This window comes from Planococcus citri, chromosome 5 (assembly GCF_950023065.1).
Source record: "Planococcus citri chromosome 5, ihPlaCitr1.1, whole genome shotgun sequence".
NCBI classification, from domain to species: domain Eukaryota; kingdom Metazoa; phylum Arthropoda; class Insecta; order Hemiptera; family Pseudococcidae; genus Planococcus; species Planococcus citri.
The window spans coordinates 3,605,006-3,626,461 of NC_088681.1; the positions used below are offsets into that span (position 1 = coordinate 3,605,006).

At 35.6% G+C, this 21,456-nt stretch overlaps 1 protein-coding gene across 1 annotated transcript in view; it reads right to left on the reverse strand.

Moving 5' to 3' along the window:
• The window catches only part of LOC135846713 (lachesin-like), a 311,535-nt gene that overhangs the window by 249,619 nt on the left and 40,460 nt on the right, over nt 1–21,456 (reverse strand). The window contains exon 2 of the mRNA XM_065365955.1: nt 4,506–4,656. Within this exon, the coding sequence (XP_065222027.1) occupies nt 4,506–4,593 (88 nt within the window). The 5' untranslated portion in view covers nt 4,594–4,656. The remainder of the gene's footprint in view (nt 1–4,505; nt 4,657–21,456) is intronic.

Sequence of the window (21,456 nt, forward strand, 5' to 3'; positions counted from 1 at the left end):
GTAATTTTTTGGTAACTTACTGGTAATTTGTTGGTCAATTACTGGTAATTTTTTTGGTAAATCACTTGTAATTTTTTGGTAATTTACTGGTAATTTTTTTGGTAATTCACTGGTAATTTGTTGGTCAATTACTGGTAATTTTTTTGGTAATCTACTGGTAATTCTATAGTAAGTAAATAACTGGTATTTTTTTTGGTAAATTACTAGAAATTTTTTGGTAATTTACTGGTAATTTTTTTTGGTAAATTACTGGTGATTTTTTTGGTAAATAAATGGCAATTTTATAATAATGATGATGATGATGATTTTATTATTATTTGGATCAGTCGTTTTAGACTACACACAAAATATGTACGTAGGTATACCTACTTTACATTAGGTCTTGTGGTAGCTGGGGTCTAAGTCTTATCATTAGCTCTAAATTTAGTGGTGATATTTTCGTAAATTACTGCAAGTAATTTTTTGGTAATTTACTTGCGTTTTTTTGATAGATCACTGGTGACTTTTTGGATAAATTACCATTAATTTTTGGTAAATCACCAACTGGTAATTTTCGGTGATTTTTAATAGGGTAGTGATAATCTGAAAAATGATCAATTACTGGCACTGATTTAAACGTTTCCTTTGAGAAAAAACTATACTTCATTTTTTTGCAACTTACTGGAGGATGAAAAAGGCTCCCTTTTTTTGGACCCGAAGGAAATATTAAAAAATAGGGGATTTCGTGAGTTGTGAGGGGAAGAAAGCGTAATCTTAAAGTGAAAGCCCGTCCTAAGCATCGAATTTAATTTGAGCCTTTTTTTGATTTTTTGAAATTTTCATTTATATCCGTCAAAATTTTTGGGAAAGCTCAAAACTATGACTATATTTGATGTTGAACCCAAAAATATACCATTCCTGAATTGTGAATCTAATTTAAGGTTTCTATCATCTTGATTTTTTTCCATTTGTTGTTTTAATATCACAAAGTTTTAATTTATTCATCAGAAATATGGCCAGAATTTGAATTCCTGATAATGAAGTTCCATGTTGGAAATTCTAGCATACTTTTGGGTTCTGGTTCTACTCTGTTTGATTTGATCCAAAAAAATTTGTCTGCATGCAAGTTGTAATAGCTCAATTCAACAGCTCAGTAGAATCCTAAAAGTGGTCTTGGGTTCTGATGGAAATGGCCCCAGTTGACGCAGAATCTCAAATATCATCTTTTGGAACCGAACTATTTTTACCAAAACATGTTAGGTAGGGTCAAGAGCAGGGCTTCAAACCCGTACCCGTACCCGTACCCGTACCCGAATACCCGAATACCCGAACGAAAATCCAACAATTTCTGTACCCGAACCCGTACCCGTACCCAAAAAATGAAATGAGGAATACCCGAACCTGTACCCGTACCCGATAGAGGCTATTTTGAACCCAAATACCCGATAGATCGGGTACAGTTCGGGTATTTTCATCTAAAATACCCGAACCCGTACCTGTACCCGAACGTTTAAAATTTTCATACCCGTACCCGATACCTGTACCCGATTCTCTGAGAAATAAATCTGTACCCGTACCCGATACCCGTACCCGAAAACGTTCGGGTTTGAAGCCCTGGTCAAGAGCGAAAGAACGACGGTTTTTTCGAAAAATAAATTTATTTTCTTTGAGTATCCATATCTTCTCTCCAAGGGCACCATCGGAGCTAAAATGTATCCTATCCTCAGTGACTTTCAGTTCAAAGTAAATTTCTTCACTGCATTCGGTCAAAATCCTTCGACTTTTTTAAATTTTTATACAAACTCCCCCCCTCCCCACAAGTATTTTGATATTGTAAGAGGGTAAAAAGACTTAAAGCATGATTTAAAGGCACTAATAATGGGGGGTACCTTTAAGAGCTGTTGTGTTGTTTCCTAGAAATATTCCTTAAAGCATTTCTTCTAAATACTTACCAGAATACCTCAAATGCTCGGTTAGGGCGTGAGTAGGAAAGGTTGCATTTACACTCTTAACAGATGTTCACACTCACCATAAATAACTACAGGGTACACAAGAAGAAATATACATATAATGAGCATGAGTTTAACAACACTTTACATGACTTATTCAATTACACACTTTGATGTAGTCGAATAGATTAACATGACAAATGGTTCACACAATTACATACTTTGATGTAGTAGTATGTGTTAACTCAATGCACCTTTCCCACTTTGGCGAGGTTTCATTCGCACATTGGCGAGGGGTTGGCAGTAAGGTATCTCTCAGCGGAGATTCCCGATAACGTTCCAATAACGTATTCTAACCGTGATGGCGACGAGTAGATCACTAATCCTTCTCGCCTACTCACCCCGAACTTAATCGCGAGTGCATCGACCTTAATAATAAGTAACCTAATTAAAACTAAATGAATAATTAACACTACACTTAATACTCGAGAATAAAACTTATATACTAAATGACTGCATTAACCGATTGACTGTGAATAACATACCCGCGTGCACTCGAATACGTTACTGACGATCGGTACTCTCGTCGCTTGGCTCGTATGGCTAGCTGACGAGAATACAACGCAGTGTTGCCTTAGTGCAACGCAGTGTTACCATGTAGGCGCGCCCTAAACATACCACGTACGGCATAGTAGTATATCACAATATCCATTCATTCTTCAGATGGCCGAACTGGATAAACAACGAGGGACATTTCCAATTGTTTTCTAGCAATTTTTTCAATATATAGTAATTTTAAAGAAGCAGAAACAAAACCTATGTAATACCTAACGCTGTTTGTTATGTACTTCTAAAAAATAATTGGAAAATTTACGAACCACCCTGTACTCCATCTCAAATATCATTGCTCGTGTAGTCTTAACTCTTAACCTTGATAAGTTTTCGTTTTCTTTTTTTTACTGCAATAGAATAAATTCGGCAGGAAGGCAGGAAAGCACCCGGTAGGCAACGAGCAGCATATGCTATAAATTGAAGACGCTCGGTTTGAAAGGAAATTACGCTTTGGCCGGGGGTTATTGCTGGCAAGATAAAAGAAATCGTTTAACCCACATTTGTTGCGACTTTCACCCTTACTCGAGTGGCAATAATACAAATACAAATGGGTGAAAAAACTTTCGCCACGGAGCGAGCGAACGACAACAACACTCTACGAGTCGGTGGCGTTGGCGGAGGCGTGATGGCGGTACCGCGAAAGCAATCCAATAAAAACAAAACCATATCGAATCGGTGTGTGTTTCAGTATATACGGTAGACTTGCGACGATACTGAAATAAGAAGTGGTAGAAAGAGAAGTGGAAGTGAGAGGGAGGAGGAGATGGGGGTGCGAAAACGTAGCCAAAGATTAAATATCGTCGAGAAGTTTTCAAGTTTAACACGCGAATAGAATAACGCGTTGTTGGGGGTTGAGGATGGAAGATGGTAATGGTGATGACGATGACGTGAAGGGTGAGACAGGGGGCGATATTTGAGATTGGTCGACGAGTAGCATTGACAATAGCGGACACAGCTGTGCAACCGAAACTCGTCGTCGTCGTCGTCGTCTAAAGGAAGAGCAAAAAAATTACACAGAAAACGTTGCCAGCATTTTTAAACAAACAAGCCTGCGCGCATTAGCATAATACAGCCATTGACGACGAAATGACACTACGAGACAAGGAAGCGCAAACACAGGGTTAGTTCTCGGTCGGGGCTTTTTTGTTTTATTTACATAACTCTCAGCCTGGCGCTTATGGAAAATTGTAGTTTATTTTACCCTCATAACGGTTAAATTGTTATATTAGCCGGACTACCCTCGACAATATTTATATACCATCGAATCAACATACTATACTATACGACGAGTATGCTACACCGTCGTTGTCGTCGTCCTTGTTTAATTCTGTACACGAATTTTGAATTTTATTGTCAAATAAAAATGGGCTATACGAGTATACGAGTAAGCGAGAGCATGCGGAAAAAAGAGTTAACATACGAGTTATGGTCTCGCGAGCTGAGCTGCGTGTGCCTTTTCTCAGCAACTCAACCCCCCCCCCTCCCTTGATTGTGTCTTCTTTGGCAGCATGCTCGAGTTACTATACACGACATGGATATTACACAATTGTGAAACTTCGCCCTTTACACGTCAAGAATGTTGTATTCCCCATTGAAATGTTGCCTTCATCTCTCGTATCAACAGTTATTAATGTTAGAATAGCGTTCTATCATCCGCGTCCGCTGACAAACGTATGCAATATACATCCGTCCGTATATATGTACTATGCGAACACTGCATTATACTATTTCCCAACTTTTCAAAACAGCGAAAAAAAAAATGCCAAAAATTGTCAAGATATCGAATATACCCGTATATACGAGTAGGTATAGATATTTGGAGAGTTTCAAATATCATAAGTTTGTAAAACAACGTATAGTACGTATATAATGCCTCTTACGTTACGCGCTCATAAATACGAGAGTGTTTGATAAATTCGAGTCGAAACGCCATTACAGCGAATAAAATATGTATTCGACACTTACCAGATATTTTCGAGACTATTTCGGTAATTGCGTTTGATAGGAAAAAGAAAGCCGTTAGAATTCCACTTTTCAGTTTGATAAACTTCATAATTCGGAAGGAATTGCAGCCGGCTACGAGTTGCTAAGATCATCACATTTTTTCATCGTTCACCTAGAACAGATATAAGACGAGTACAAGATGTTAAATTTGAGATATTTCAAGATTATAATATGGAGAGAATAAGCTTTGGAATCTATTAGACTGATCGGTTTCAGATTCATTGGATGTTATATTACTCGATGAATGTGGAAATTCATTCCAGAGAGATATGTTCTTTGAACAGAGAGTTCTGCGCCAGGAGCAATATTAAATCAGTGTATTTGAAAGATTTATGCAGATGGTGTCAATATTTCATGGTTTTACTATTTGAAGGTGAAGATGAGGAAGAGGAGGGGGTGTCTCATTTATTTTTATTCGTCAACGTTTATGAAATTATTCTGAAAATTCGTGGTGGGGGGCGGAGGGTGTCTCATACTGTCTCATTTATGAAAATTCACTCTCAAAAAATGTGTTTTCTAAGCATGAATTTCTGCGCCAGGAGCGATGCTTGGTCGGTATTTTAGAAAGATTTGCGCAAGTAGGGTCAATATTTTATGTTGCTACCCTTGGAAGAAGGAGCGGGGAAGGAAGGGGGTTGCTCATTCATTTTTACTCGTCAGATTTTACCAGATCAACCTGAAAAAATTCACTCGCAAAAAATGTGTTTTCCAAGCATGAATTTCTGCGCCAGGAGCAACACTTGATCGATATTTTGGAAAGCTTTTAGCAAGTAGAGTTAGTACTTTATGTTTATTTCTTTGGAAGAGGAAGAGGGGAAGGGGGCTGATTCAATTTCAATGGCCAGATTATAAGTGATTTGCTACTTCGAAAATTTACTCGACTCAAAAAGTGTGTTTTTTGAACAGGAATTTCTGCGCCAGGAGCAACACTAAATCGATATTTTGACAGGATTTATTTGAGTACGGTCAATGAATATTTTATGTTTTCTTCCTTGAAAGGTGAAAAGGGTGAAGAAAATGAAAAGGAGGAGGGGAGGGGCCCCAGGTCATTTCATTCACCAGGCTTCAGGGGATTGATCTGAAAATTCGCTCTCAAGAAGCATGTTTTCTGAACATGAATTTCTGCGCCAGGAGCAACACTTGAGCGATACTTTTGAAAGGTTTGTTTTAAAATATATGTAGATATATATTTATTTTTGGACAAATCTTGTCAATTTTTCTAGAAAAAAATGTCTTTAAAAAAAACGTCAATTTTTTTAAAAATATACATTTTTGGAGAAGTCAATTTTTGGAGAAAATCGTCAAATGGGGAGGGAGAGGAAATATCAAGATGAGGAAGAGGAAGGAGTGTTTCATTTATTTTTATTAGTCAAATTTTACCAGATAAATCTGAAAATTCACTCTCAAAAAAAGTGTTTTTCAAACATGAATTTCTGCGCCAGGAGCAACGCTTGATCGATATTTTGTATAGATTTGTTCGGATAGGGTCAATATTTTATGTGTCTATCCTTCAAAGGAGAAGAGAGGGAAGAGGGGGAGAGAGAAGGAGCTCCAGTTAATTTTACTCGTCGGATTTTTCGAGATCAGTCTGAAAATTCACTCTTCAAAAATGTGTTTTTTCAAATATGAATTTCTGTGCCAGAAGCAACACTTGAGAGATATTTTGAAAAAATTCGTTGAAGTAGAGTCAATATTTTATTTTTATATTCTTGAAAGGTGAAAATGGCGAAGAGAAAGAAGAGAGGAGGGGGGTTTCCGTAAATATTTCACTCATCAAATTTTGGGTGATTAAACAACTGTAAAATTCGCTCTCAAAAAAAGTGTTCTCCGAAGTGCCAGAAGCAACACTTGATCGATATTTTGGAACGATTAATTTTTGGAAAAACCTCGTCATTTTTTCTAGATGACAATTTTTTTCAAAAAATATCAATTTTTAGAGAAGTCAATTTTTGAATAACAATGTACATTTTTTCTGGAGGTGTCTATTTAAAAAATATATGTGCATAATATAACAGTTTTTAAGTATTATTGTTTTGTGTAAAATTTCGTTTTTTTGACCAAATATGCCAATTTAAAAAAAATGATGAGTGCTAATTTCTAGAAAAATTACAAGTGGGTCATTCCATGCCAAATCGGCGGATTTTTGCACGAGGGTTCTTCGATTTTTTTCAAAATCAGATCTTGTGTAGAGGTCATCAAACGATGACGAATGACGCAAACCGGACATTTTTTCGATTTTTTTTGACGGAGCTGTGGCGCTTCAAAGTTCTCCAAAATGGCCAAAAATGGAAAATTTCAGTTGCGAATTGCTCCGGTTCTACGTGGTATAGAATTTTGAACTTTTTTTCAAATTGTAGTACTTTGAGAGGGTAATTGACGAATTATGTCAAAATCAGTGTTGCCACTTTCTGAAACCTAAAAAACTCGATTTGAAAACTAATAATTTAAATATAACCACGATGTCCACCAGTAAAAATTCTGAAAAAATTCTCAGTTTTAGTCCTTTTTATGTAGAATAACATATCAAAAAATTGGAGGGGCATTTGTTTTCATTTTCGAGAAAAAAAATTACAAGTTTTATTTTCATTGCAAAAGTACCATCAGAAACCTAAAAAATGAAAATTTTTGCATTTTTGAAATATTTTATCAATGTGTAGACGAATATGTAAAAAAATCCCCCTCACCCCAATTTGTCAACGAATTGACATTTTTCGTGCTACAATTTTATTTTAAGAGTGAAATGTATTGAAAAAATGTCGTCGCCGTTAAAAAATTGGGGTGACGGGGATTTTTTTCACACAAAACTTGTAATTTTTTTTTCTCGAAAATGAAAACAAATGCCCCTCCAATTTTTTGATATGTTATTCTACATAAAAAGGACTAAAACTGAGAATTTTTTCAGAATTTTTACTGGTGGACATCGTGGTTATATTTAAATTATAAGTTTTCAAATCGAGTTTTTCAGGTTTCAGAAAGTGGCAACACTGATTTTGACATAATTCGTCGATTACCCTCTCAAAGTACTACAATTTGAAAAAAAAAAGTTCAAAATTCTATACCACGTAGAACCGGAGCAATTCGCAACTGAAATTTTCCATTTTTGGCCATTTTGGAGAACTTTGAAGCGCCACAGCTCCGTCAAAAAAAATCGAAAAAATGTCCGGTTTGCGTCATTCGTCATCGTTTGATGACCTCTACACAAGATCTGATTTTGAAAAAAATCGAAGAACCCTCGTGCAAAAATCCGCCGATTTGGCATGGAATGACCCAAGTGCCAATTTTGGGAAAATGGCACGTGCCAATTGTGGGAAAATGACAAGTGCCACTTCTTAAAGAAATGACAAGTGTCACTTTTTTTGGGAAAATGACAAGTGCCAATTTTTGAAAAAATGACAAGTGCCACTTTTTTAGAAAATGACAAGTGCCACTTTTTTGGGGAAATGGCACCGTTACTTTTCTGAAAAAATGGCAAGTGCCACTTTTTTGGGAAAATGGCAAGTGTTATTTTTTGAGAATATGACAAGTGCCACTTTTTTGGGAATATGACAAGTGCCACTTTTTGGGGGAAATGGTAATATCCACTTTTTTGGGAAAATGACAAGAGTCACTTTTTGAAAAAATGGGAAGTGCCCATTCTAGAAAGAAATGACAAGTTCTATTTTTTTGGGGAAAATGTCAAGTTCTAATTTTAGAGAAAATGTATTTTTAAGCCGATATGATTTGATCGACTGCATGCGCCTCCTCCCAACAAAAATGAATGTTCACCTCAAAAATTCCCGTTGCCCTCAGAAATTGATACCTAGACTTATTTTGCTCAGAAAATTTGTAAAATAGCATTTTCCCCTAAAAATTAACACTTTCAAAAAAAATAATTTAGGTACATTTGAAGAGTGATATTCCAAAACTCGCTTTGTCCATTTTTATCAAAGTTGGGTTTTCAGTGGTACCTGGTAGATGGAGTATTAACTCACATTCCTACATCATCAACCTACCAAAATGAGGTGTTAAACTCGCCTAAATAGCCAATTCAATAAAAATTTAAAAAAAAATAATGTTCCAAAACGCGCTTTGTCCATTCTTATTGAAATTTTTTTCAGCAGTATTTAGTGGATGAAATGTATACCCGTACAACAATGACCATGCTAATTTCGATGTGAATGTCGACCCATCCACATCCGTCACTTTTGGATACCACATGTCGATGTGAATTTCGACCCTGTGTCGAGCTAATTGTCGATGTAATTGTCGACTGATGTTGATCTACATTCGTGTCGACAATTGGCTCCACATAGGGTCGAAATTCACATCGACATGGGGCATCCAAAAGTGACGGATGTGGATGGATCGACATTCACATCGAAATTTATGTCGACCTCCTGCTTCATTAAGTTATAGAATTTGAGTTTAAAAATTTTTAATTTTTTTTCTCAAAAATTATTTCCTCTGATGTGGCTATTGCTAGTGCTGAACACAGCATCGATGCAAAGTCCACTTCCGAAGAAGTACAGACGAAAAGTCTGTATAATCAAGAAGTTTAACAGAAATCCCTTATATCAAAGATGGTGCAATACTTTATCTGCGAGTACTAAACTAATCCATTTTCATGTCGACATGTCGATGTTAATGTTGATGTGAAAATCGACATCAACAAATACATCCACAATATCAACATCATATCATCTACATCTCCAAACTGCAGAAAAGTGAATAATTTCATCAATTCCCTAAAAAATTTGTTTTCCACATTGATCGAGATCATATTTTTGAATGTTTACTAAAATTTTAAACACTAAAACAGAAATTTTAATTCTGAAAAATTGGTCGACATAGTTGTAGATGTAAATTTCGAGCATCGAATTTTACATCTACATGTCGAGATGGCATGTCGAGGTATCAGAAATAATGAAAAAATTTCGAAAATTTTCATTTACCTGGCTTTTGTATGGACAGAAGATTCCTACTAAATAATTAATTCATCATTTTTCCATCATATGTTGGAAAAAAAACGTAGTCGATGTAAATGTCGACGTCTACAATTGTTGTGCGGGTACCTACACTCCTACATCATAAATCCACTCAAATAAAGTGCTAAACTCACCTAAAAAGCCAATTTAGCCGTTTAAAGGGAAACTGTTTTTCCTCTCTCCTGAAAAGTTGTGAAAATGGACAAAGCGAGTTTTGGAATATCACTCTTCATTTCTTTTTCAAAAATCCATGTCATTTTCAAAATGTACACTTTCCTTGGAAATTTTCATTTTTTAAAAAAATTGTCCATTATTTTCTCTAAAAATGGACATTTATTTTCAAAAAAAATCAAAAAAAAAACTTAATGGAAAAATTGACAAGTTTTTTCACAAAATCAACATTTTTTCCTAAGCTAGAATTGAATAATTTCATTCGTTCTTTTAAATTGATTCCTACTTCTATATTTTTTTAAAAAGTTACAATTTCCTCTCGTAAATTGGCATTTTTTAAATAAAAATCGACACTTTCCCCGAAAATTGATATTTTTTCCTTAAAATTTAGATACCTACCATTTTCCCCAAAAATGACATTTTTCTAAAAATTAGACATTTTTTCCAAAGTTGAAATTGAAAAAAATCAACTTTTCCACTCTCAAAAATATTTATACAAGTTTCAGGTACCTCCTTCAAAAGCATAATTTTTCCTGGAAATTGAATTCCTCTAAAGAATTGACATTTTTTCAAAATCGCTCAAAACTGTCATTTTTTTGGTATTCATTGAACGAATTTTTTTTTCAAAAAGTAAAAGTGTTTCACTTAAATTGGCATAATTTGCTGAAACCTGATACCTTCCTGAAAAATTTACGTTTTTCTCGGGAGTTGGACTTTTTCTCAGAACTTCCCTAGTAGAGCTTTTTAAATCTTACAAAAAAGGTTTGAGGAATCTTCAAAATTGAAAGAGCTACAAGTAAGTAGGTACACTTATCTTTCTACTGATCGGTAGAAAACGAAATTAGTTGACAGTGAGCGATGTATCACAAAATACAAGACCGTAGATACTTAATTTTTTGCAACACGATAACCAAAACGAGCAAATGGCCAAGTTTTGCTACACAGACAAACAAGGCCCACGTGACGCGGTAAAAAAAATTTCCAGACGAGCGAGGCAGATTGCATCGCATCTACAAGTACGAGTACAACCATCGGGCGAAGCAAATTCTCATTTGAAACGTGTCCGCTGTAGCTCGAAGCTGAAGATGGCCTGGCACCGATAAACGTGTTTTTAAACGTCAGAAAAATTGTGTTTTTCGACAAGGTGTTCGTACTACTTCGTACATGCGAGTCGTGAGCGTCGAATAAAAATCTGTATGTAAGTAACTGCTTGATAATTTAACACGTAACTTGGTCATGTGTTGAAAAATAAATCAAATTTCCGAAAAACGTGTATTTCACTAAAAAGTTTTTGTATTCAAGACACAAAAAGATTTTCAATTTCGACGTGTCCTTTTCTCTTTCTTTCTTTCTCGCAGCAAATGTAATTTTTTTCAACTTGCGAAAGTTTGTTTTTCAAGTCGGATGAACTTTCTAGTTTGAATTGCTGAGAGCAACTTTTCTCAAAAGCGTATTTTTTGAGTAGTTGTGACGAATTACCCTTGCAAGTCACAGAACATAATCGCAAATAAAATAAGCGCCGAGTTAAAATTCCGGCTAGATTCGTGTGAGAGCGTTTCTTTTTTTATTCTATCACCTTTTTGGCTCGTCTTTCATTTCGTTACCGTGTCGTGTCGGTTGCGATGGGTCGCTCGTCCGTCAAGAATGGATACCGAGTGTTGAGGATATGACTCGAATGCATGACGATGTAAAGTTTATACCTCAGTGTTTCATTTTCACGTGTATGCGCTAAATTTTACTGCCACATCGAGTATGGTAATTAAGGTGGCACTTGTTTTGAAATTCAACTTTTTCGTCTTCGAACTCACTGAAGTTGTTGGATTTTAAATGAAAATAATTTTACAATATCTTGGTCTGAAAAACGTCCCTACCATGAACCACCACAAAGGATGTACTTTTGATAATCAACGAGTAATTACCTATCTATTTTCACTCATCATTCAACTGAAACGAATATGAACTCCCCACAAAAAAAATCAGATTGATACTCCCCTTTCCGCCACACTTCACTTAAAAGTATTTCCCAGACATCGTGACCTTTTCAAACCGATTTTAAAAGTACTAAAATCCACGTTCCAAGACTTATACTTTCGCCTTAAAAACTTTTCCGACCGATTTACCTCCATTACAATAACTCATCTGGTTCGAAACTCAATTCAGAATTTCAATCATCGAAATATTTCGCTATAAATATTTTTATAGCTCGATACTCTATCATACGCAACGTTTACGAAAAATATTCCACCTATTTTAATCTCATAAGCGTATCAACTTCGTACATGTGCTCGTTTTTATAGTACATACCGATACCACTCTCTGGCAGTGGGGAAAAAAATCAGAAAAAAATTTCACTCTGACACGAGGCAGAAATTTATCTCTGTTGTGAAATAAATTGTTGCGCCGGATAAGAAACGTAAGTACGCGTACGTTGAAAAATACGAATCATAATTTACCATATTTGAGAAATACGTACATAATAAAAATAATTTCACCGAAGCAAATTCAATTGGAAAAATCTCTATCACTGTCTTTGCTAGTATCGCAACATTTTTCATATTTTTTTCCTCTCACCGCCACGCCGTTGACGTCGTTCGAGAAAAAACTTGCATTTAATTCGATACCTCTTTACATTAATCAAAAATTATTCTCGTATAGGTAGCTAGGTATATAGCAAAATACTTTTATTCGTAGTTCTATGAAGCTAAAATCGACGGAAAATCACAAACATACATGCAACCATTCACTCCAATAGGTACGATTAGTAAACGAGAAATTATAAACGAGATCTACTTCTATCTCGTTATTTGTTCACAAATAAACCTCATAGATGGTTACGAATTAATCAACTGTTGGGCAATTTTTCGCTCGAATGGAACCCATAGAGAACTTTTACTATCGGTATTTGTTGGTTTGGTTGTATGTGCGGTGCAGTACCTACTCCTCAACTTAACCATGCAGGCGAACAATTCATACGAGTAGTTAATCAATTCAGACTTATAAGATAGAAAACATAACCTTTGTAATTTTTTATCGTGGTGAACGTTTAATTGAATCAATGGCCGTTGCCAGCAGTGAACCAGTGTGAGCTTCAGTTTACCTTATTTTGAAAAGTTGGAATTTTCCACATTCTCATGCACCAAAGTTGTTACCTCGGGTGAGAAAAAAATTTCCTATTTTTTTCTTTTCTCTCTTCTGCGAAAAAAGGTGGTCCTGGTACCCCCCCCCCTCTGTTAAAAAAATGAAAAAAAGTTCAAATTTTTTATAAAGTCTTGTTTTTGGGTCACAATTTTTTTAAATATTCCTATTGGATTCCTATAGTGATGGAGCTCCCAAATTTACAAAAAGTAGAATAAATCAAAATAGGGGATTTTTTTTGAAAATATCTCGTTCCCACATTAGAATTGTTCTACATAACCACCCTTTAGAAAAAAAAACCTTTATTGGACCCCCAAAATGATGTTCACTTTCTACTATAAGTATGAAGCTCCCCAAATTTGAGAAAATTAAAAAATTAAAAAAAAATTATGTATGTAGAATTTTTTTGGAAAATTTTAGATTTATAGAAAAAATCTTTCTAAAAAAACACTTGATATCAGGAAATATGCCTTAATCACCTTAGAGGTTACTAAATTAATCCCCCTTATATACGAGTACTGGAAGTATAGTACCATGGGGAACAATATTTATAGATCCGTGTCTTGTGGCTCGAAGGCACATGCATTGGATCTCTAACCATCAACTTTACTTGGTTTTGGTTACTCGCAATGGCTGGTTCCTCGTCAATATACAGACGTGAAGGCAACGGAGCTTTTCCCCTCTGTCCCTCCTACCTGGCTTAGCCCACTGTCTAAGTGGATAATTTGTGCAATTAAACACTACCCGCGTAGCACAAGCAATGCCAAAGTCGATGGAAAAGACAAGATCTCTAACCCGTCACTTGTTGACATGACATTTGTTGACACCAATGTCGATAAATGACGAGTGAGAAGTTGATATCAAAATCGACTGTCGTCTCCCTTCATTTTTTGTCTCGACAAGGTCTCGACATTGGTGTAATTTTTTTGAGTCTAAAATAAGCAAATTTTGATTGAAAAATGTGCGAAATGTGCCCAAACCTCTTTTTTTGATTCAAGTAAAATTATTCTCAAAAGTATTTCCCCCAAAAAATGTTTTTTGAAAGAAAAAAAGTTGCCCTGGTTAGGGATCAAACCTAGATTGCCATCACTGCTGTCACATTCTCTAACCACTAGACCATTGCCACTGTTGAGTGGAGAAGCCTCAAAAGAATATTCAGTCCATCTTATTCTGGACTTAGAAAATTTTTCTTGTTGTATTGTCGACTCTGACATCGACAAATGAGTCAGCAACACTTCGAAATTTCTAAAAAAAAATTTATAGATCTTGTAATCGACGTCAACTTCCTCATCAATATTAACCAGATGATTGATGTCGATTACAAGATCTACAGAAGTATCTACTCGATGACGACATTTTGTAGATACTTTTGTAGACCCTATAATCGATATCAAAATTCAGGTTGTCTTGCTGATGCCAAAGTTGATGACAATTGTTAGATTGACAAAAGTAACTACATACCTATACAAGATCAAAATTTTGTAGATGCTTTTGTCGATCTTATAGTCGACATCAACTTCGGATCGACAAGACAACCTAAATTTTGATATCGATCATGAGTCTACAAAGGTACCTACAATGTATCAAAATCTTGCACATGACTGTAGATACAAATGTAGACAGCAATGACGACCATCAGCATTTTCATCATAATTTTTGAAAAAAAGTGTCAATTTCTAATTAATCATCTTAAACGTAGTTAGATTAACCCCTTTGTGGATAATGTTTGGACTTTTTTCAATCAACAATCATATAAAATCATGTCGATACTTTTGTTGAGGCCACTGACGATCTCGTCAGTGCTACGCGGGTATTAATAATTATGTTTATTAATTAAGTATGGAACATTGGATATTTCTCCGATCTTACCAGCCATCGGAGGTATCTCTCAAATAATAAGGGCTTGGTGTAATCAATTTCTGTCAATGCTCTTAGCCTGTGTAGAGCCCCCAAAAGAGACAGAAGATGAGTACAGTGTTCAGTGAGTACCTATCAAAATATGCTTAGGTAACTTATCGTGCTTCTCTCATTATTTCTTCTGCATACCCATTGAACAGCCTAGGTGAAAGAGGGCATCCTTGCCTCACTCCTCTCTTTATACTACATCTGTTCTCCAAGTACTCAGTTCCAATCTTGATGTTTGCGCTTTTCTCCCAGTACAGGTTCTTGATTATTAGCAGGTCTTTGTCATCAATTTTGTATTTCTTCAGGATCTCCAACATCCTCTCATGGTTGACATGATCAAATGCTTTCTCATAATCAACAAAGCAAGCAATGATTTCCCTATTTGCATTCAGTGCTCTTTAAATGATCACTTTTGGCAGGGTGATTGCATCTCTCGTCCCTTTTTTTGCTACAAAGCCATATTGCATTTCACTTGGATTTTCATCTATCTTCTTTTCAAGCCTGGCATTTACAGTGGAGACTAGTAGCTTCAGTGTGTGGCTCAATAATGCGATGGTTCTATATTCAGAGCATTTTTGCGAGTTGTTTTTTTTTTTTTTTTGGTATTGGTACAAAATTTACAGCTTTGAAGTCCTTACGCAGGGTACCTTCATCGTATATTTTGTTTATTATCTTCAGCAACTCCTTTTCATGCTCTGGTGTTGTATGTTTAATCATGTCTGCTGGTATGAGATCTTCCCCCACTGCTTTGTGGTTTCTAGCTCTCTTCACCAAGTTCCTCAGCTCCCACTTTTCAATTCATGGTGCCTCCTCTGTGGATGAGACTTTCATTTCAGCCAGATGTGTATCATCTGTTCATCTCCATACTATTCATGTATGTAGCTGATCCAGACCTCTTTGGTTTCTTGATTGCTAACCCAGTATTTTCCGTCTTTCCATCGCATATGTGACCGTCCGCAATAAAACCGACCATCCGTCGCAAAAAATCGAAATTTTTTTTTTCGCAAATTTTTGTTCCCTGAACCATTTAAGGCCCAAAAATAGGCGAAAAAACATTTTCAATTTTTTGCGACGGATGGTCGGTTTTATCGCGGACGGTCACATATATGCTATTCGTCCACTTCTCCTTCTCTTGTGGGCAGCCATCATCTGCTTCAGTTTGGTATGGATTTCTCTAGAGTTGTGCCTTTTCTCCAGATCTTCTATTTCTTGGCACTTCTCCTCATACCACTTGTTTTTGGCCATTCTGCACATTCCCATTATCTCATTATTTTGCACAGTGTATTCGCTACTTGGTCTGTTTGCTTTTCTTCGTTCTTTCATCAGAGCCAGTATCACTCCGAGTCATCCATGGTTTGTGTTTCCTTTTTCTTTTGAGTGGAATAGACTGTTCTGCTACTGTTTTAACCTTTCACTTCCATGCTTGCCACTTTTCCCTGATACCTTGTTCTTCCTGCAACTTGTCTTCCTTTTGTTTTTAAAGTTCTTCTTAGAATTTCTTTTGCACGTCTTTTGATTTGATTTTTGCAATGTCAAGTTGTTGGTATCGTTCTTTGCTCTTCTTCTGGCTGTTCAAGACTATCTGGCATTTTGCAGCCAATAGAATTTCTTGTGTAGAGCTCCTCAGATTTGAGAGAATTAAAAAATTAAAAAAAATTATATGTGTAGAAAATTTTTAAAAATTTCAGATTTATAGGCAAAATCTTTCTAGAAAAACACATTTTTTAAGAAAAATCTTCCCCCAGTTTCCCAAGTGATGTTGGTTCCCTATAAAGCCTCTCAAAGTTGAAAAAAAAACTCAACAAAAAAATGGGAAATTCATTTTGAAAATCACACTGGAGGCTCCAGAATGGCTGGAAATGGCAAAATTCACCCTCGGGGGGATTTATTCTGGATGAAAAACATAAATTTCAAAAATTCCCTCTCAAATGGAAAATTGATTGTTGACCAGTTTTAGGACGTATTTTGATTATTTTTACCGATCAAGTACAATTTTTATTAAAAAAGCATAAATCACTAAAAAAAACAGTCAATTTTGAATTTTCAAACGTTTGCCAAAAAATCGAAAAATGAAGTAGAGCAGCTGAAAATTTGGTTTTGGGGATTTTAGATGATGCGCTTTCCAAAAATCGCGGTTACGTTCAAATCGAAGGGTGACACCTCACTAGGTTCCACTGTGAGTTTTTAAAAAATTTTCACTCTATAATTTTAAAAACTTAGTTTTTTTAGCTTTTTTGAGGGGAAAAAACGCAATGAATTGGGTGCAATTTATCGTTACATTAAAAAAGGGGGTTATCACGATAAATAAGTATTCACAATGACAAAGAGGATTGTACGATAAAAAAGTGTATTTCACAATTTCTTAAAAAACGAACGATAAATTAGGTGGTATCTACAATAGGTATATACATATTATGATAGATAGTAAGAACAATAAAAAATAAACAATTTCCACGAGAAGTTTTTGACAAAATGAACGATAAAGTGATGTCCACGATAAATAAGGATAAATGAAGGACAAAAAGTATACGATTTTTGCGAGTGAATAAAAAATGAAGTGTTCTAGTAGGTACCTATTTCAATAAAGCTTCACGAGATAACGCCGGACGACCTCGTTTATGATTTTTACCCAATGGGATGGATTTTTCTGCGAAGGGAGAGTTGAAATTCGGTAAATTTTTACCTGAGCCTAATACTTTTTCTCAAAATGTCCCGATTCCATTCTAATTGGACTTGGAAAAATCAAAGATTTTTAATGAAATTACGAAAAATCCTATTTTTTTAGCTATATTTCATGGCCTTAGCACCCCTCCTTCTGGGCCCTATTTGGGTTTCGAACCAAAATAACGTCAAAAATGAATTCTGGAGCCCAAAAAACGTACATATCGATACCCCGCCACTCGACTCTTCAAAAATATTTACCCCTTTGCACCCTCCTTCTGGGACCCCCATTTGAGGTTCGAAACAAAATAATAACAAAAATGAATCCAGCGCCTCAAAATACCTGTGTTTCAAAAAGATTGACGTCCAAATTTGCATTCATTTCTGAAATATGATTTTTGACACCCTAAAAAATGAATCTGTCCCACTGTGTGTCAGCGTTTTTTTTTTGTCAATGAAAAGTATCGTGCTAATCAATGAAAAATATCGTGTTTATCAATGAAAATTATCAGGCTAACAACCTTTTTCAATGGTTGAAAAATGCTGTGCTTACCACCTAAACTACCGTTACTAAGCCACATTTTATCGTTCAAATGGTTATCGTGCTAACCACCTTTTTTATCGTTCAATTATATATTTCCAATTAATTCTTTTAATTTTGATTTATTTTCTTTGATTTTTCTTCGATAAATTTTGAACCTCACCAGCCCTAATTTCGGACACGAAAGTTCATTTTTTCCAATGCTTCGAGGGATTTCAAAATTGGTCAAGAGCAAAAAAATCATATTTTCACTCAACTTGGCGAGAAATCTAAAATTTTCTATTCAGGTGCCCTAGTCGTGCCTCCTATCTGCAGAGTTCTCTGAGATAATGATCGTTTGAAAATATGAATAACCGCACCGTAAAATAGAGTACAAAAAAGTACTTAGTCGATTTTACGTCAAATCTTTCATTTCCATCAACCCGAGGATAAAAAATAAAATAAATAGAAACAAACGTACGAGAAGGGAAATGAAAGTTCAGGTGTATGTTTTTTTTTTTTTTTTTGTTGCTTCACCCACCAACCATCATCGATAGTAGAGGAAAATGCACATTTATACAAACCCAAATCGAAACCAACTTCGGATGTTACCGAGTAATACATTGTTAAAAGCTCGAAACAAGCTCTCGCAACAAAAAGGGTACTGACCTATAGAGCATCATACGAGTACATAGAGGGCGATGCTGATGACGAGGGGGGTTAAGTGAAAAAAAAAAACAAACTAAACCAAACTAAACGTCGAAACGTTGAGCATAAAAATGAATGAAATCGTAAAGCAAAAATCTCTTTTGTATCGTTCTCTGGCTTATTTAGAAAGATTAGCGTTTATTAAAAAACTTTCGCAATAGTAAAAAGAAATAAGAAAATCTCATCTAAAAGCGGAGCTGTGTTTTTTTTTCTCAGATATTTCACTCACCTCTCACTCTGCGTAGCGTTCTCCTCCTCAAATTATAAAAAAAGAAAAAAAAATACCAAACAAATTTGAGGAGCGAGTATTCGAGAAAAAGAGTGCTTTGGTAAAATTCACGGAGGCCACGTATTCTCCCCATTGGGTGAAAATCTGCCGATCATACGCGACAAAAAAACGCGGCAGGAATCGCAACACTTTCCGCCAATAGTTTTCTGCTCATTAATCCGCGCGTGTATTTTTTTACGCGATAAATTCTGCCAATGTTCAATATTCACGAAAAAATTTTTGGCACTGTCGGGGATCGATCTCGGGTCTCCGGATCGGTAGGCGACTTCTCTACTAACCTGACCACCACAGCATGTACATATTTAATTGAATGCAAATATTCCTATACTACGCGAAAACACACGCGTAAAATACCACATTTACGCGTGTGTTTATTAAATACGCGAAAGAATTACGCCAAAAAACATACTCGTAGCGTATTTTGTAGTTGGTTTTTTTCAACGCGAAAAATACGCCCGTAATTTGAACGCGTTGTGGCCTTACGCGAGAAAAATACGCTACGAAGTATTCATGTAGCGTATTTTTTGGCAGATTTTTTTTTCAGTGCACCAATTCGCTTTCTGAACAACGCTTTTTCATGCGTATATTCAGAATACGCCAATAAACCAGCTGGTTTTGGCGTCTTTTTCAGCGGATGGGCAGATTTTCACCCAATGGGGCTATACACAGTTTTGTTTGTATAAATGAGCAATTTTCGAGTTCATTGGAGATGGGGAATGTCAACGACGGTAAACGGATTAATTCGGTATTGCTGCGCGCCTTTGTGTAGGTTAAATCGCTCTCTATATTAATATGCAGCTAGAATTACCTACCTACGTTTATAATGAGCGCGAATTATCGCATTATTGCCAAAACGTACTCGCGTATATTTGTATTACCTTATACTAGTATACCTAAACGGTTCGATTTTAAAACACTACCTAGACGATAATTGCCTATCATTATAGGTGTTAATCTCGTTATGTATGTAGATGTACGTGCACGTGTTATAGCAACGTAAAGTATCTTGTTTGTTTAGAGGTATAAATTTTTACCTGGCATTAAAACGTCGTCATCTTTAACAGTATACCTAGGTACACGATGAGGATGGGAAAAGCTCTTCCTGACTCAAATGGTCCATTTGGCGAGTATCCATGAGATTAATTTTATCAAAATATTGCAAAAACCGATCAAATATCCGATTAGCATTGGTATCAATATTGTTTGAGGTTCAATTAGTATAAAACTACCTTGAGATGAATTAAATATCAAGCTTGAAAGGTGTGATAGGGTGTACCATATGAGTTCGAGGATTTTTCTGGGTGGAAATAATTTTTTAAAAACTGGTTTCCAAGTTCTTCGTTATTTTCAAGGAGGTGGCGGATTTTTGCACGAGGGGTGTTCTATTTTTTTCGAAATCAGATAAAGTTTGGAGGTTATCAAATGATGACAAATGCCGCAAACCGGACATTTTATCGATTTTTTTGGGCGGAGCTATGGAGCTTCAAAGTTCTACAAAATGGCCAAGAATGGAAAATTTCAGTTGCCAATTGCTTCGGTTGTACGTGGTATGGAATTTTGAACTTTTTTAAAAATTGAAGCATATGTTTCCAAACTGCACTATTGGCGATTGGACAAATTGATTACTACCTATAGGTGAATCACTCGCGGACGAATTGATTAATAGTTGGCGAATCACTCGCGAACTAATTGAATTTTTTAGAGAATCATTCGCGAACAAATTGAATAATTTTTGACGAATCATTCGCGAACGAATTGAATAATTTTTAGTGAATCACTCGAGAACGAATTGAATAATTTTTGGTGAATCATTCGCGAACGAATTGGATAATTTTTAGCTAATCATTCGCGAACGAATTGATTAATTTTTGGCGAATCATTCGCGAACGAATTGAATAATTTTTGGTGGATCATTCGCGAACGAATTGGATAATTTTTAGCTAATCATTCGCGAACGAATTGATTTGAAGAAGTGACTCATTATTCACGAACGAATTGATTCGTATAAGTGACTCGTTCACGAACGAGTCGATTCATTTACTTAATTTTTGATGAATCATTCACGAACGAATTGAATAATTTTTGGTGAATCATTCGCGAACGAATTGATCAGAATAAGATTCTCGTTTGCGAACGAATCGACTGATGTACTCAATACTTGGTGAATCATTCACAAACGAAGTGAATACTTTTTAGTGAATCATTCGCGAACGAATCGATTCATTCACTCAATTTTTGGCGAATCATTCACGAACGAATTGAATAATTTTTGGTGAATCATTCGCGAACGAGGTGAATAATTTTTGGTGAATCATTCGCGAACGAGGTGAATAATTTTTGGTGAATCATTCACAAACAAATTGAATAATTTTTAGTGAATCCCTCGAGAACGAATTGAATAATTTTTGGTGAATCATTCGCGAACGAATTGGATAATTTTTTGCTAATCATTCGCGAACGAATTGATTAATTTTTGGCGAATCATTCGTGAGCGAATTGAATAATTTTTAGTTAATCACTCGAGAACGAATTGAATAATTTTTGGTGGATCATTCGCGA